The following is a 13,288-nucleotide window of genomic DNA, read 5'->3' on the forward strand; positions in this document are numbered from 1 at the left end:
AATTCATATTTCCCTTTTAAAAATACCATAAAAAAACAACTAATTGCAAAAAAATAAACTGGCATTCTTTTCATTTATTTATTTGTTTATTTTTTTAATGGGGTTTGAATGATTTATTGAAATTATCTGATGAGAATCATGGATGCACAACACAGCATTGTTTAATTAAATATAACCTTATCATGTAAAAGTAGCCTCTTGCTGTTTGCTGACTGTGATATATGATGAGTGAAACAGTGAAGCTGAACAAGTCCTATAAGTCAGGTATCCTTACCTGAGCAGGTAATATCAGTGATGGAGTTGATTGCACACACCTGCGCATGTTGATCAGCGGCAGCACGTGCTGTTTACCTCGAGCTCTCAGTGGAGAGAGGCTCTTTAAGTTTTTGTCTGGTTTTGTTGTTTATAATGGAAAAACAAATGCTGATATCAGCTGTCCTTGGTTATTTTCGCACGGTTTTCTTTGTGTTGCTGGTCACCTGCAGCTGCCCGCTGGTCAGATCCTCTCTGGCTGCCTCCAACGCGCTGCACCACCTGGGTGACTTCACCTATCCGTACGGCAGCATCTTCTCTCCGCTGCTCAAGGCCCTGTCGGAGCACGGAGGCTCCAGGTGGAACCCAGGGCTCAGGAAAAAAATGAAACCAGAGCACAGGTACATGAAATATCTGACGGAGGTTTACAAGAAGTCCTCCAGGGTGCAGAGGAGTTTGGATGGGAGTGAAATCTACAACACAATCCGACTGATCAAGCCACAAGAGGAATGTCTTGCACAAAGTAATAAAGGTGAGCACAAGTGATGCCAAACAACCCACACACAAATGGTTGTGGAAGATTGTGTATGAATGTGAAATGTATATATGTTTGGAAAATTTGTAACACAAATATGATGTTGTATATAGTATGTATGTGATAAATGAATGTACTTGATTTCGGGCCCCAGGAAGACTAGCTGGTGCCATTGGTATCAGCTAATGGGGATCCTTTAAATAAACACACAATGTAATACACATAACCTTCACCACAGTGCTGAATGGCATTATTGACATTAAGGTCAAGGAAAACTTTATTATCCCCTATAGGGGCAATTTGTTGTACAGTCAGCAGTACCACACAGTCATCAAACAAATACAATAAACACAATAAATAGCCTATTAAAGGCAATAAATACAAAAGCTTACAACATACAACATTAAGGATAGATAGATAGATAGATAGATAGTAACTTTATTGATCCTGAGGGAAATTCAAGTTTCCAGCATCACAGTTCCATGGTGCAAATAGGCAGTAAAAATGTTAGTATAAAAAAAAAAATTTCTTGCAGAAATCTCAAAATGTCAAAAGTTTTGATACCAAATCAAAGCATGGCTTTTTCTATGGTGTTCCTCAAAGTCTTGGTGTCTTAATGTGGTATTTTGGAGGGATTTTTGATCATTTATCAATTCTTAAGTAGTAAAAAAAGAATATATCATAATATGACACCCAAAGACAAACATTTTTATCAATAACTAAAGGTAAAGATTAGGTCAAAAGGTCACTTTTCCAAAGTTGTAGTTCAGGGGCAAAGCTGTATTAGGCTATCAACGGCTCCAGATTCACTGTGCTTCGAATGGCTTTAGTCATATAATTAACTGCATACGTTTTTTATTCTTTTTATTTAAGAACAATATAAACTAAGAGGGTCCTGCTTTATTGGCTAATGACATGGCTCTGTTTTGTATAGGGGCTCTGTGTCAAAATCAAATTTCCCAAAACTTGCCTTGACACAGAAAACCTGGAGCTAGGTATGATTATTCCAGTGTGTTCAGGTGGGGCTTATAATGAGGCTGCAATGTGTAGTCTGCTATCTTAAACTTGGAGGCTATAGGGGTGGAAGGAGGGTCAATAGGGGCACAACAACAGTTTTCATCTCGTCATTAGTGGGGTCATAATGACACTAATGTCACAGATATTTGGTTTGGTACCAGACTGAAATACATTATGTGCTATTGTAGGACGTTACAGCACTCAAAAAACTGTTTTGTCTTTTGGTCCTTTTAATAGATTTGACTAAATCTCAGACAGAAACATTAAAATTGGATTAAGGGGATGTTGTTTTGAGCCCTGAACAACATGTTTTGTAAGATCACTTTGATAACTAATAATTAATTCTAATAATCTGTGTTGGTTTAAACATTGTTCCATCAGTGCAGATTCAATACTAGCAGGGATTTTACCTAACTATTGAAATAAGTGGTTATGTTTTATTGTTGATGAATTATCTCATTTAGTTTTTATTTTAAATAAATTCTAAAAACTACAAAAGATATTTTAAAACTCTAATGATAAAGAGTCATTATGTAAAACTTGATTGCAATTTTGACATGCTAAGTGGGTATATTTGGTATTAAATAAAATATCACTTTTGTGAAGTTCTTCTTGTTAATCTTGCTTTTGCACAATTTCTGAAATAATAGTTGTTAGAAGATGAAAACAGGATATCTTAAAATGGATGCATTTCACCTGTGGTGTCTCCCTTAAAGCTCATGTGTCATGCTGTAAAGGCAATCAGTGACATTATGCATTGAAACAGGCATATGCACAAGATGTTTTTGTTTATTCTGGCTAATTAAAATGTAGAGTAATCATGAGTACATTTGTGAGACTGATATGTAATGGTGACTCAGTACCTTGTGTTTTCTCATATTCTTCCTCAGAGAGTTTTACGCAGGATCTTTCCTACAGTCTTGATCAAGTCAGAAGAAAAGAACAGCTTCTGAAGTCGACCCTGCTGTACAATTTCGACCATGACCTCGCAGCACCTGTCAACTCTGTATGCTACCTGAGTCTGGGGAAGCAGGAGCACTCAAACCAGTGTCAGCGGTGTCCCGCAGTCCACCACGCTGTGAACTTCACAGTCAGCGCAGAAGGGAGAAGCAGGAGGAACTGGGTGGAGGTTGACGTCACCTCGTTCCTCCGGCCTCTCTTAAAGTTTCAGAAGAAGAACATACACCTGCTCGTCAATGTCACCTGCCCAGAGGAGCAAAGAGCCGGTGGCAATGGGCGCAAAGGCCCGCTGGAGTTCACCCTGAGGTCCCCTCTTCTGCTTCTTTATCTCAATGACACCAGCAAAATCAGCCACCAGAGGTCTCTGGTCAATGCCAAAGCGGGTCAAAGGCCATCCGGTGCGGCGAACACGTTTCACAAGCAGATGGTTTTCAAACCAGAGACGAGGATGGGGCGAAAGAGGAGATGGAAGAGGGAATCTTCAAAGAGCAAACGGGGCGATAAAAGTCTAGATATCCACCTGCCGGAGCTTCTTCCGAGCTCTGAGTTCAAGACAAGTGACTGTGCCTTGTATGATTTCCGGGTGCGATTCAGCCAGCTCAAACTGGATCACTGGATTGTTTTTCCACCAAAGTACAACCCCAGGTACTGCAGAGGCATCTGCCCGACGACCATCGGCTTCATCTACGGCTCGCCTGTCCACACCATGGTGCAAAACATCATCTATGAGAAGCTTGACTCCTCCGTGCCCAGGCCCTCATGCATCCCCTCCCATTACAGCCCCCTGAGCGTCATGATCTTTGAAGAGGACGGCTCCTACGTCTACAAGGAGTTTGAAGACATGGTTGCCACCAGGTGCACTTGTCGCTAAGCCAGCTACCAACATGTCTGTTCTGTTTTTCCTCCTTTTTTTTTACAGGCTGAATACCACAAAACCTCTTCGACAGTCATAACAGGTGGAGTCTGTATCCAAGCACTGGATAGTGTGACCAGGCTCAGTGATTTCATGAATTCATAAAATCGTTGTGCATGAAGTTTGATCTGGAGCAGGTGTGTTTACTTAATCAAGTGTGTAACATTTTTTATCCTTGTGAAAAAATGTGGAAAGGTCCATTTATTTCCTTTTTGTTAAGGCATGAAAAGAAAGGGTGCCAACGCATCCTGTTCTTCATCTTCCTGTTTGCAACATAGTATTGAATCTGACACGATTGAAGAAAAAAAATGAGTGTTGTATGATTTTGTATATTTTTTTTTAAGTTATATTTCTGTTAACTTATTTTGGGTGGGTGGTCTGTCACTATTATTTAATTTGACACAATTGCCAAGTTTTAAGTATCCCTGTTCTGGACGGAAGATGAAAAAGCAGTCACAAACTCTTATCAAACCTTTTACATATTGTTTTATTCCTGGGGATTGGAGACAGCAGTCTGAATAGCAGCTGTCCTCATAATGTCCAGAATGAAAGTTGTCAAGGTTTCAGTGTGTATTTATTACTTCTGGTCACTGCGTGACTGCATAGTATGAATTGAGTGTATACTTATGAATTTGTACTGGTTGAATGTGACTTAATGCATGTCCTGTCTATTTATGCATATTGAATGAATTCACTGTGTGTCTGTGCTCAGCTTAGGGATATTCAAAAGAGTGAAAATATGTAGACAGATTGTTGGAAAATAAAAAATAACATGCATACATGTTATCTGCATACAGCTGGTTGTAAATGTTCATTCAACATAGGGAACGTATTTGTGCACAAAAGAAAACAAGAGAAAGATTTTGATTCTTGCAATGGAGTGTTGAGTCTAAATGGTCCGGCCAAATACACATAAGCAATGCACAGACTCCATAAGAGAAGAGAGTGGTTATAGAGGTATCTAATGCTTACCATAAATGGACTGTCAATACTTCCTTGTTCACACCAAGGCCTATGGAAAGGAGGCTGGGTCACACGTCATCAACGAGTCATACCTTTGGGGGTAAAACACACGCGCAGTAAAATCTGGCCTGCACTCACCGAAATTGAGCCAATCGCAACGCACGACCGCAGCTTCAGTTACACTGCACATGTGTTATACCCCATACCCCAAGACCCATGTCCACCCGTGACCCAGCCTCCTTTCTAAAGGCCATGGTTCACACGTCTTTCTGGGGTCTCAGATGAAAGGCCATGTTTCCATTCATGGTCATGACCTATAATGTGGACCTGGACCTCCTGCAGGAAAATGAAAGTTAATTGTACAGATCAGTTCAAAGAAGATCCACAGCCTCAGTCAGACACTTTGTCAAGTTGGTGATTTTGCCCTCACTCTCATCTTCTTATTTGCTGCTTGTCTGAGGAAGGCACAAACAGAAAACGGAGTTGAATAGTAGCTCATTGTGCTATATCTCAAAAGAAAGGCTACATGTTAGGCCAAATGGCATAGCACATGAGCAGACCATAGCACTATATGAACCAAGTTGTGAAGCATTTTAAAGCCTCATTCCCTCAGGCTACCTGTGGCATTTACCTTTTCTCTGGTGTCCACCTCTGATTGTGGTTCTTATTGCACACTGTAGTCCAAATGAATTGCTACCCAGATTAAAGGGAGTGTTTGTAACTTCTTACACGTATAAATCATCGGGTCGGTGTCCCATGCGTGCTCGCATATGCACGATCGCGTGTGGCTACGCTGTTCAGACAAGACTCCAACACAAACTACACAGAAGCACCAAAATCGCAAAGTTATATCTAGTGAAGCCCGTCTTGCACAACAGTGTTGGCCGCGGTCGGAGGACGCGGGGGAGACCGTAGCTTTGGTCTCCAGAGCCGGAGTCTCTGCTGTACTCTGCTCCTCTGCTCCTCTGCCTGCTTGCCTACACTCACAGCTCGCTCCACCTCACGCGCATGCGCGCACACTACACACTGCACTCCCCTGTTCCCTCCGGCCGCGGTCGGGAGGCTGAAGCAGGAAAAGCCAACACAAGGATCAGCATTGATTCATGGAGAGAACTCTGTCAGCTAACATTACTGCCAAGCAGGTGAAATATAGAATGATATTGTGGTTTTAGCTGACGTGTGTCGCCTCACTGTTTTGTGCGATGCTCGTTCATGTCTATGTAGAGCGAGCACAAGCGCCAGCCCGACGCTGACTTTCGTTGACTTAACGGCCACAGGTGTCGCTGTTAGCAAGCATTTCTGATTCTTACAAACAGTCCCTTTAAGGGTCCGGGTTTGGGGGTTTGAAAATATGGTCACCCTAATTTTAGCGGTTTGCCAAAAAGCAGTACAATTTTCAGATTTTGAGTCTAAAAACATATCAGAATCATCAGTCATTTAAAAACAAAATATGCACAATATGTGTTTAATATGGACCTGTGTCTTCATAATAGCTAAACCAAAGCGATGTCTATGTGAAGCCTTGGGTAATGTCTCTTTGGACAAAGTAATAAAAATGGCAGAAGCGATTTTCAATAACTTTACTAAAACCATATTGTTACACAGACCAGAACACTTACAGGGCACACAACAGAAACAGGCTTATTGCGGCTGGTTTTTGATTTATGTCATCCAGAAAGAGAGAGGGCATGCTATGTCATCATACAGAGATACCCAGAGTCCCTTTAAATGGATCTTTAATAATACTTGAAGACCTTTGAATAAATCCTTGGTGGAGCCAGAAGAGTCTATATGGTTGGAACTGCTTGTGCACACTGCTACCAGCTGGTGGCGGTAATGCATCATAGAGTTGTTTGGACAACCGCCATAAAAAACACCAACGAAGAAGAAGAAAGACAAAGTCCCTCCCGTCCGCCAGGTGGCAGTGACGTCAGCAGCTAAGCAACCGTGAGTATAAAGGAAGGACAGCGGAACTCTACTGGGAAATACTGTTAAGAAACAGCACGGTAAGCCTGAAAGTCACGGTTTTAACGGTGTAGTTTTGCTTCCACTAGCTTGTAATATAGTATTGTGTGATATATATCTGCTTTATTGTAGTAGGAGTGACCTAATGTTGGCCTCTTGTCGACTAAACGACCAGGTTTAAGCAGGGAGCGTCTCAACGACCTTAGCAGCTCTGCTAACATGTCGAGCTCCTGAGATCCATAATGTTGTTTAGGATTGTTTGGTGGTTTCGCAATCATGTATCTAGATAATCTGGCTTTTGTCTTACAGTTTGTGCATGGAAGCTTTTATTAACAGCGTTATTACTCTTTTAGTAAAGTTACACATGTTATCTGAAACATCTGTAAGAGGAGTTTGTTGATTTTAACATAATGTCCTTAACAAGACTTCAAGTAATAGTATGATATTATTTGTTGATTTAGTTTATTATTACTCGTATTTTTGTATTATTGTTTATTTTTTTATGTGTGTTTTTTTTGTTTTTTTTAACTATTCTTTATTATTATTATTTATTCTTTTAATTTTATTTCAATTTTAAAAGTTGAAGTTGTTTTCTCTAGTGTACTTAATGAGTTTGTCTATCTCTCATCTACTTAAAAAATGCTTTATAAACTTTTGTAATTACGAACTGTAAATTGCATATATGAAAACAACCTTGAAAAATTAAGTATAAAAGAAAAAAAAGTAATAGTGTGATAAATACAACACTTACTCTTATGATCACATAATATCCAGACAGTCATGCAAAGAGAAGTACAGCCAGTTAACCCCCAAAGTCATTGTTAAAAATCAATGTCAAAGAAAGTCACACTCAGAGCTTTAGATATATCAGCTCATGTTTTTATTGCTAGAATTATTACAGCTGCTTATCAGTTCTGTATGAAAACATACAAACCAAACAGTGAACCCCATTTGTGTTTCATAAAGTTGTTAAGTAAGTTAGCCCTAATAGTTCTGCTGGAAATGAAGAGTTGTATTAAATAGTCACATTAAATAGTGCAATAGGTAGTTGATTTGAGATCCATTGAAAATAATTTTGCCTTTTTCTACTAAGATTAACTGAGCTGTGTGAATTTCATAATACATTTTCCAACTATTTGATTTGGACTATTTGCATTTAGTGCAAATCATGAAAACATTTTGGTGCTAGTGGCTGCCTGTTTTAATTTTCCTTATGTAAATGTCTTATTGTCTTTTCAGATCAGCTCTGTGGTAAACATGGGCCGCCACTTTGGAGACTTGGCCAAGATCAGGCACATAGTCACATACAGCCTGTCCCCCTTTGAGCAGAGGGCTTTCCCCAACTACTTCTCCAAGGGAATCCCCAATGTGTGGAGACGTGTCACAGCTTCTTTCTTCAAAGTTGCTCCCCGTGAGTTATTCAATTTCTATTCAATGTATTTTACAATTAGTTGTCCATGCAAAGTTACTTTGTTTCGTATGATTTATTTCTCCAAAAAACAAGCAAGCATACGAAAGAACAAAGGAACCATGGCTATCGATTCCTCCCTTGCTCTGGTCCTAGACCTGTCTGTCTACATACTTATATAACCACAGGTGCCCACAGTGTTACCCGATTCACAAACAAAAATACTAATTTATGCAAAAACTAAATGTACTAAACAAGAAAATAATTAAATTAAACAAATAACTAGCACTAGAAACACTATCAAAATCTAATATAAATAAATACAAACATCTAGAATACTCAAACAATTATTATTAGTAAAACAACAGCTAAATACTAACAACAAATAAATAGCTCCTACACCCATGATGTCAACACAAAAATAACTGAAAGAAACTAAATATTACCATAAATAATAAGAACATGAAAGTATGCTTGAGATATGTAGGTTCAAATGAATGGCAAGAGCTACTGTATGCACACCACTTTGTCAGCCTGTATGGCATTGTCTGCAGTGAAAACATTTCATTTTTGATTAAAGTCTCAAAATGTTGATTATTTTGACATATTTCATCGGTAGTTATAATTTTATCTCCGATCACATTTTTAGAAAACTAAAATGGGGTTGTATACATACTGTAGATTGGCAGAGGTGTTTTTGTTTTCAGGCAGGAGTGGATTTCATGGATACAATCCTTTACCACTGCATATAGGTTTTTTATATTGTAATATCAATACATATTGTGATATGTTAATCACATTCATACAAAAATCCTATAACGTCTAGGTTCATCATTACGAGAGCCTTGGTGTTGAGATGGGCTGGGGCCAAGTCTTATAATAGACCTGTTACCTGCTTTGGCCCCAGCTTATGTTGTGGTTTAAATGATAAGTGATAATGGACTACAAAAAGAGCAGACAAATGTTTGATGCAACAATACTGTCAAATGCCAAGTGCATGCCCACAGGTGCCAGCAGCATCTTTCTTTACTTCTCATGTTGTAAATGTAACCCTATTTTACCAGTCAGTTTCAAATCAAGATTTTTAACTATGCAGTAATAATGTACATAATAATGTAATCTGTATTTTGTAAACATTGTATGCTATGTATTAACTTTAAATCATAGAAAAGCTTTTGTTTTGGTTCTTTGGAAAGTAAGATTATGCTAGTACAGCAAATACTGCTCACCCTTGCATAAATGTGCAGATGCATCAAAAATCTGATTTTTAAAACCATGTTATATTTTTTTTATTTTCCATGTAGATGATGCGTTGAGTCACACTCTTTCCAGTCTGCAGTCTGTTCAGTATATAGCAGAAAGGGTTCAAATTAAATTTGAAAAATGTGGTTAATATTTCTTGTTTTTTTCAGGATCTCTGCAGGGATTGTATTATATTTAACAATTGGTTTTAAGATTTTACTCATGACCTTTATTGCACAGCAAGGTGTGGCTAAATACAATTAAATATAGCGATGGTCCTGGTGCTAATTTGTTTTATAATTTTTTTTTTGCAGCAATGACCGTCATGTACCTGACATACACCTGGGGCAACCATGTCTATCAGCAGGACATGAGGAAGAATCCAGCTGACTACGAGAATGACGAGTGAACTCCTGCCACCTTTCTGAAAGCTGCCCTCTGTTATTAATTCCATCTCTATGTTTCACCAATAAAGAAGAAAAATATTTATGTGAAATAAGTCTTGATTGATTTCATTCAGCCATCTCTTTGTCTCCTGTGTGGAGTTTGCATGTTCTCCCTGTGTTATCGTTGGTTTTCTCTGGGTTCTCCAGCTTCCTCCCACAGTCCAAAGACATGCAGGTTAATTGTTGACTCTAAATTGCCCGTAGGTGTGAATGTGAGTGTGACTGGTTGTCTGTCTCTATGTGTCACCCCTGTGATAGTCTGGCGACCTGTCCAGGGTGTACCCGGCCTTCGCCCAATGTCAGCTGGGATCGGCTCCAGCCCCCTCAGCGACCCCGAATGGGATAAGCGGTTATAGATAATGGATTGATGGATCTCTTTGTGATTGGATTAATGTTCACTTAATGTGGGTGTCAAATCAATGCTATTTTTTACTAAATGCAAATTTAGTGCTGAAGTGATTAGTCAATCAACAGTAAATGAAGGAACCTACAGTTTTGATAATTGCTCGAATCATTTATCAAGCAAAAATGCCAATGTTTGGTAGTTCCAACATCTCCAATGTGATGATTTAATACTTTTCTGTTGTATAGTCATGTAAATTGAATATTGTTGTTTTTTTGGACTGGGTGGAACAAAACAAGAAGACGAAGATGACACCGCCTTGGAATCTGGTAAAGTTTAATGGTCATTTTTCACTATTTTCTAACACTGAGCTAACCAATGTAAGTTTTGAAAACTGTCTGGGTTTGTATTTTGGCTTTCAAAAACCAAGTTTGTGAAAATGGGTGGAGTTATGTTAAGGATGATTCCAGTGCGTCATCGAGTCATGATTTCAGCCCCGCCTAAAAAATCCTGAACACAAAACTGGACAAAAGCAGTTTAACGGTCTAACTCCTCAATCCAGTACTACAATGTTCACGGCCTTTGCACATGTTTTCAGTAATTATTTTCCAACATTTATAATGTGTTTAGAAACAAAACTCTGAATTTCCTTTACACGGCCTTTAAAGACTAAATACAGTGGACAGATTAATCAAAAATAATTGCATAAATTTAGGTGATCTGGCAATGACAGACAACCTAAATGCTGCAGTCTGTCACGAGTCTAATAAATTACATTTAAGACTGATAAGGCAAGTGATAAGCATTTATCTGCAGTAGTTATAATAATGGTAGTGGATAGGGGCTTTTATGTTGAAGTAGGCCACCGGAAGTTGGGGGCTACAGTGGCCTCAGCATTAGCAGGTGTAAATTATTAAAACGGATACATAGATGCATATGAAAGAGAACGGATATGATCTTGTATAAAAATAAATCACTGTTTTATTGCTCATGGATTGACAATTGAATTTTGTTAGTTGGTCAATTGGTAAATAATAAAGGTCTGTTGATGTCATATTCAGAATTTCTTCAAAGATTTAAGATACCAGTCACATCCAAGGAATATGCTATTATTGTTGATGCAGTTCCCACAGGTTCTCTTCGATGTTTAAAGAATTGTAATCTCACAGAAACTGACATTATTAGTTCTGTGCATATTTTTATTGGAGATATTAACATTCTGAATAAACCATGCACTAACAGACACATTAGAGATGTTTTGAACTGTGTTACACCTCCTGCAGCGAAATTCTTTTGGTCATTATTATGGGTGATTTACAGTGGAAAAAGGCTTGTTGTATTCAAAACAAATATTGTATCAATAATAAAGTGAAAGAAGTATCCTTCAAGATTTTACATAGAATTTACCCTGTTAAAGAAGTATTAGAAAGATTTAAAATAAATATAGACTCTACATGTGTTTTTTTGCGATTCAGATTGAGAAACAATATTTAATTTGTTTTTTCACTGTAATCATTCGACTTTATTTTGGACTGATATGCAGAATTTCATAAATAGAAAAATTAGTGCTAATGTACAGATTAACGTATTTGATGTGATGTTATATTTTGTGTTTTATGGGATGGATAGCAACATTAAAGAACATTAAATTCCATATCCACAAATCTAAATGGTCTGACTCTACAACCCTGCTTTCGTCAGTATGGCACCTCACTTGAAAATGTCAAAAAACAAAAAGCTGTTGTCTCAATATTTTAGAGGAAGTACATTTTCTTGAACTCTGAAAAGAATTAGAATGAATGGACATTGAACTCCTCTGTCATTAAAGGGACTGTTTGTAACTTTTTACATGTATAAATCTACGGGGTCGGTTTCCCATGAGCGCTCGCGTGTGGCCGGAGTCTCTGCTGTACTCTGCTCCTCTGCCTGCTTCCCTTCACTCACACACTGCGCGCGTTCTTGCTGTCTCGCTCCACCTCTACACGTGCATGCGCGCTCACTACACACTGCAGAAGAGTTAGTTTAGCTCTGAGAATATCTAGTGAATGTACAGTGGACGTTTGTGCAGAAATAAATGCTGCAGCTCCTCCAGACCAACAGAGGTTTTCCGTGTCTTGTGAAGAGACGGGGCTCTGTTTAGAACGAGCAAAGCGCCGATGCTGACTTTCGTTGACTTAACGGCCACAGGTGTCACTGTTAACAAGCATTTCTGATTCTTACAAACAGTCCCTCCTATTATCTTTGGGGTCAATTTGACCCCATTCAATGTTTAACGTCTCTAAATAAATGATTGACATCATTTTTTTTGCTTCATATTTAATGACTTTTCCTAATTTAATGGGGACAACTGGGTAAACATAAAATTAAAATGATGATATGTTTTCAATGTCCTGTATACATGCTGTACGCATCGGTGTTCTTTGGGGTCAATTTGACCCCAGGCTGTTTTAGCTGGATAAAACATATAAGAAATATCAACATTTTACACACATTTGTTTTGGATGATATTGAGGTCACTATAACATGCAACTTTATAATCTTCAAAAAGCTTTAGGGCCCTAACCTAACATAACCATAACTGTAGTAGTGCGAGAACCACTGATAGTTCACACGACATGGGGGAGGGGAAACATCATTCTCGCGAGAACTTTGATATTTCCCCACGCTTTGGGGGCGGCAAAATATGGTTCCCGTGAAGATATTGATTTTATTTAAAGGGCTATTTAGGTAGTCAACAAACAAACATAAAGTACCTGACACATAAACTTGATACAGATACAGATACAGATACAGAGAGCTTTATTTATCCCCGAAGGGCAATTCAGTTTCTGCAGTCCACCGAGACATATACACACATTCATACTGCACAATCATCATTGACAGAGGGAACACAGTAGGTGGCATATGGGGAGGTGCATAACAATAAAAGTACAAGATTAAAAATTAAAAATATTCGCAATAAAAACAATGAATACAAGAATAAAAACAAGACGAGATAAAAGAATAAAGGAATAAATAAATAATTAGAATAGAATAAAGTGCCAAGAGTATTTGCACATTGCAAATTGTATTCCAAGAATGTACCTAATGCAAACACAGACAACCGTTATGTGGTTAGTGCAAAATAACTGTACATTCAAAGTAAATAAAACATTTTTGTTGTCGTTCATTCATGTAAGTTACTCTGCGTTCAGCAGTGTAATGGCGGAAGGAATGGATGACTTGGGTAACAATTTTAATTATA

The 13,288-nt window shown here is 38.4% G+C and overlaps 2 protein-coding genes across 2 annotated transcripts; both read left to right on the plus strand.

The window, feature by feature from the left end:
• The first annotated feature begins 278 nt into the window (after nt 1-278).
• Nucleotides 279-4,473, plus strand: gdf9 (growth differentiation factor 9). Its single transcript, XM_037779363.1, has 2 exons — nt 279-784; nt 2,695-4,473. Exons 1-2 carry the CDS (start codon nt 409-411, stop codon nt 3,633-3,635), a joined length of 1,317 nt encoding a protein of 438 aa, XP_037635291.1. The 5' UTR covers nt 279-408; the 3' UTR covers nt 3,636-4,473.
• Nucleotides 4,474-6,499: 2,026 nt separating this feature from the next.
• Nucleotides 6,500-9,751, plus strand: LOC119493778 (cytochrome b-c1 complex subunit 8). Its single transcript, XM_037779214.1, has 3 exons — nt 6,500-6,646; nt 7,845-8,016; nt 9,570-9,751. Exons 2-3 carry the CDS (start codon nt 7,863-7,865, stop codon nt 9,662-9,664), a joined length of 249 nt encoding a protein of 82 aa, XP_037635142.1. The 5' UTR covers nt 6,500-6,646; nt 7,845-7,862; the 3' UTR covers nt 9,665-9,751.
• Nucleotides 9,752-13,288: the final 3,537 nt, after the last annotated feature.

Source organism: Sebastes umbrosus, chromosome 9 (assembly GCF_015220745.1).
Source record: "Sebastes umbrosus isolate fSebUmb1 chromosome 9, fSebUmb1.pri, whole genome shotgun sequence".
Taxonomy (NCBI): Eukaryota; Metazoa; Chordata; class Actinopteri; order Perciformes; family Sebastidae; genus Sebastes; species Sebastes umbrosus.

Coding starts and splice junctions, on each gene's coding strand:
- gdf9 (XM_037779363.1), top strand. CDS start 409: ATGGAAAAACAAATGCTGATATCAGCTGTCCTTGGTTATTTTCGCACG. Junction 785..2,694: donor TCTTGCACAAAGTAATAAAG/GTGAGCACAAGT, acceptor ATTCTTCCTCAG/AGAGTTTTACGCAGGATCTT.
- LOC119493778 (XM_037779214.1), top strand. CDS start 7,863: ATGGGCCGCCACTTTGGAGACTTGGCCAAGATCAGGCACATAGTCACA. Junction 8,017..9,569: donor TTTCTTCAAAGTTGCTCCCC/GTGAGTTATTCA, acceptor TTTTTTTTGCAG/CAATGACCGTCATGTACCTG.